Raw genomic sequence first — 3,819 nt, forward strand, 5'->3', positions numbered from 1 at the left:
TCCCCATTGCAACTACTTTGACCCCACTCCAACTACCTTGTCCCCACTGCAACTACCTTGTCCCCCTGCCACCACCAGCCCTGAGCCACCCCTGCCCACTGTGGCCTTCTTCTTTGTAGCCCAGCCCTGGGCTGCCCGTATCTCTGTGCCTCAGTTTCCCTACTGCGACGCTGGACCAGTCTCAGGGGGCGGAGAGGATGAGCCAAGAGGGTGCTGGTGGTCCAGCGGGAGATGATCAGCCAGCCTGAGCCACAGGGTTGGGGGCAGGAGGAGGGGTCCACGGGTGAGGGGTGTGTAATAAGGATATTTGTTTTGCCTGTTTTGCAGAGTTTCAATGTTCTGACTTGCTCTAAGATGAAGGTATGGAAGTTTGCAGCCATTGCATCGATGCTCCTCAGTTCCATGTTATCCATTTTAGTTTGTAGAGACATGCTCAACGGAAGCCGGAAATTCAGCCCCTCGCCTTCCTCGCCGTCTTCCTCACGGGCATCTTCCTCCTCCTCCTCACTGCCGGCAGCTCCGCGGAGATCCCCACGAGCCCTGCAACGCCACAGCTCGCTGCTCGCCCAGTGTAAGCTGCTGCACCCCTGCCCCGGGGCCACCAGACCTGCAGGAGCTGGGTCCAAACCCCACACTTGCAGCTCACAAAGCAAAGCCCAGCAGGTTTAGACCCCGTTTGCTCTCTCCTGCTCCTGCTCATCCCTTTTGTGAGGAGCTTGGGGCACAGTGGGGAGGGCGCGGGGGGCCTGGCAGGAATTCACTGGGTGTCAAAGCTTCGTACCACGAGGTCAGCTCTGCACGTGGAGAAGATTGGATGGGATACTGGGGGAAATGTCTTCGCTGACAGAGAGGTGAAGCCCTAGCAGAGGCTGCCCAGGGCCGTGGAGGAGTCTCCATCCCTGGAGGGGTTCAAAAACCATGCAGACATGGCACTTCGGGACATGGTTTAGTAGGGATGGTGGGGTTGGGCTCACAGTTGGGCTGGATGAGCTGAGAGGGCTTTTCAGCCCTCAGCGATTCTGCGAGTCTATGAAACCAAGTGCAAACAGCTCATCTTAATGCAAAGAAGCTGCTTTTTTAGCTCCAAAAGTGCTTTTTAAAATATTTCTTTTTATTTCTGCACTATTTTTACTAGTGGGGAATGTCAAACAGGAGCTGAAAAGGAGGGAGAACGGCTCCGCTCTGTGGGGAGGCAGCGGTTTCCCCCGCTGCGCCGCTCACCCCTTCCTGCTGGCAGTGTGCTGAAACCTCCAGCGTGTTTGTTTAGATTCCAAACCAGAAGAACATCTTTTTGGGTTGAAATACATGACAAGCTGCCAAATTACCCTTTCCTACATCTTTCCTGTGCCTCCCCTGGCACTGAGCTGGACTAAACTAGGGTTAGGACAAAAGGATTTGGACGTTGCCAGTATTGGTCACGGAGAGTTAGGGCATTGGCTGCTGGCCTTGGGGTCTGGAGAGGAGAGGAGAGGAGAGGAGAGGGGAGGGGAGGGGAGAGGAGAGGAGAGGAGAGGAGAGGAGAGGAGAGGAGAGGGGAGGGGAGGGGAGGGGAGGGGAGGGGAGGAGAGGAGAGGAGAGGAGAGGAGAGGAGAGGAGAGGAGAGGAGAGGAGAGGAGAGGAGAGGAGAGGAGAGGAGAGGAGAGGAGAGGAGAGGAGAGGAGAGGAGAGGAGAGGAGAGGAGAGGAGAGGAGAGGAGAGGAGAGGAGAGGAGAGGAGAGGAGAGGAGAGGAGAGGAGAGGAGAGGAGAGGAGAGGAGAGGAGAGGAGAGGAGAGGAGAGGAGAGGAGAGGAGAGGAGAGGAGAGGAGAGGAGAGGAGAGGAGAGGAGAGGAGAGGAGAGGAGAGGAGAGGACCATGAACTTTGGAAAAGACCTCTAAGCTCATCCAGTTCAACCATCAGCCTAACACCACCATCCCTACTAAACCATGTCCCAAAGTGCAGTGTCTGCACACATTTTGAACTTCTCCAGGAACTGTGACTCCACCACTGTCCTGAGCAGCCTCTGCCAGGGCTTCACCACTCTGTCAGTGAAGGAATTTTTCCTCATGTACAATCTTCCCTTCCTGATAGAGAAACAGGGCAGATAATAAACTAGTCACTGTTTCTCCCCAATCCCATTGCTACTTTTCTGCCGCATCATCTGTTGGTTGGGATCAGGTGGATTTCCTGCTTCTTTTTTTCCCCACATCGGGGTGATGCCACCAAGGAGCAGCCCTGGCATCTTTAGTTCTGACCGGGATGCTCTTTGCAGATGCTTCATCCTTTCAATATCCCAACCGTGATTCCTGTGTGTGGCCATGCTGGAGAAGCCCAGCTGCCCTGTTCCCTGGTATAGAAACCATGAGCATGGCAGGACTTCACTCTAGAGGGGGAGGTCTCCCCTAAATAGTTGACTTTTGTGCATGCACTTGGTATCTTGCAGTGGAAGAGGCTGTTTGGGACTGATCCAGGCTGGTAGAGAGATAAAAATCAATAAGATAGAAGAGGGAAAGGGGAGGAAAAGGGGATTGGGTTTTTTTTCACCCTGACACCTTCCTGCTCTCCTGGGCTGGGATGCCTTGGCCACTGCCCCCCGCCCCTGCACCCACCCTGGGCCTCCCGAGGTCATGGAGGTCTCTGGACTTGGGGTTTAAAGCCTTGGGGTATCTTGTGAGCATCTCAAAGGTGTCTTCTGGGAGATGTTGCAGCTTGGCCACGTGGTGTCTGGCTGCAGGGCTGGATTTTGTGATTTCTGCTGTTGCCACTGGGCACGGAGGGAGTCGGGAGCCAGCACCAGGGGACGGCCAACTGCTCCAGGACAGCCACCCACCCCAGGGGACCTCTATCCTGAGGGACATCCACCTGGCCAGGAGAATCTCCATCCTGGGGGAGATCCACCTGGCCAGGAGAATCTCCATCCTGGGGGACATCCACCTGGCCAGGGAACATCCACCATTCTGGGGGACACCTGCTGATGTCTGCCCCTTCTCTTGCAGACAGCAGCTTGCTGGAGAGCTACACGGAGGGGGAGATCCGGCAGCTGATCTCGGCGCTGGTGGAGCGCTACAGCCAGGCCATGAACTCGGGTGGTCACGAGCTGCCGCTCTTCCCTCGGGCGGGCAGCCGCAGGAAACGCGCCCGCGCTCGCCACAAACCCTGCGCCTTGAAGGAGCTGGAGGTGAGCGTCAGCGAGCTGGGTCTGGGCTACGAGTCGGATGAGACAGTGCTTTTCCGCTACTGCAGCGGCACCTGTGAGGCAGCCGTCCGGAGCTACGACCTCTCGCTGAAGAGCATGAGGAGTAAGAGGAAGATCAAGAAGGAGAAGGTACGGGCTCGACCCTGCTGCCGGCCGCTGGCCTATGATGACGATGTCTCCTTCTTGGATGCCTACAACCGCTACTACACCGTCAACGAGCTCTCGGCCAAGGAGTGCGGCTGCGTGTGAAGGGCTGGATGCCCCCCAGGAGGAGCAGGCAGGAGAGATGAGACCCTGGCCCCAAAACCCTGCTGGCCACCAGGCAGAGGGACCAGGGGCTGCGGTAGGGCCAGAGGGGCAGGCCCCAGACCTTTGGCTGGAGGAGGAGAGACTGAGCTGCTGGTGTTACCGTCCCGTTCGCTGCACAGGACTAGAGACGTGGCTGTGGGTGCCAGCGGTTCTTGGCACGGTGGTGGCTGCTTGTGGCTGTTGTCCCCACCCAGAGGTGACCTGGTGGTCCCTGGTGGCCCCCCGAGAGGGTGACATGGGTGTGCATGATGCACAGGGCACGTTGTACCCTCGGCGGGGGTGTCACATGCAGGGGGGATGTTCTGGGAAAGAGCAAAAGCCAGGGTCCCTGGCACA

At 57.4% G+C, this 3,819-nt stretch overlaps 1 protein-coding gene across 1 annotated transcript; it reads left to right on the plus strand.

The window, feature by feature from the left end:
* The first annotated feature begins 231 nt into the window (after window positions 1-231).
* NRTN (neurturin) lies at window positions 232-3,607 on the plus strand. The gene is made up of 2 exons (XM_069877926.1): window positions 232-571; window positions 2,975-3,607. Exons 1-2 carry the CDS (start codon window positions 232-234, stop codon window positions 3,421-3,423), a joined length of 789 nt encoding a protein of 262 aa, XP_069734027.1. The 3' UTR covers window positions 3,424-3,607.
* Window positions 3,608-3,819: the final 212 nt, after the last annotated feature.

The sequence above is a fragment of the Phaenicophaeus curvirostris genome, chromosome 28, assembly GCF_032191515.1.
Source record: "Phaenicophaeus curvirostris isolate KB17595 chromosome 28, BPBGC_Pcur_1.0, whole genome shotgun sequence".
Classification (NCBI taxonomy): Eukaryota; Metazoa; Chordata; class Aves; order Cuculiformes; family Cuculidae; genus Phaenicophaeus; species Phaenicophaeus curvirostris.

Coding starts and splice junctions, on each gene's coding strand:
- NRTN (XM_069877926.1), top strand. CDS start 232: ATGATCAGCCAGCCTGAGCCACAGGGTTGGGGGCAGGAGGAGGGGTCC. Junction 572..2,974: donor CAGCTCGCTGCTCGCCCAGT/GTAAGCTGCTGC, acceptor CTTCTCTTGCAG/ACAGCAGCTTGCTGGAGAGC.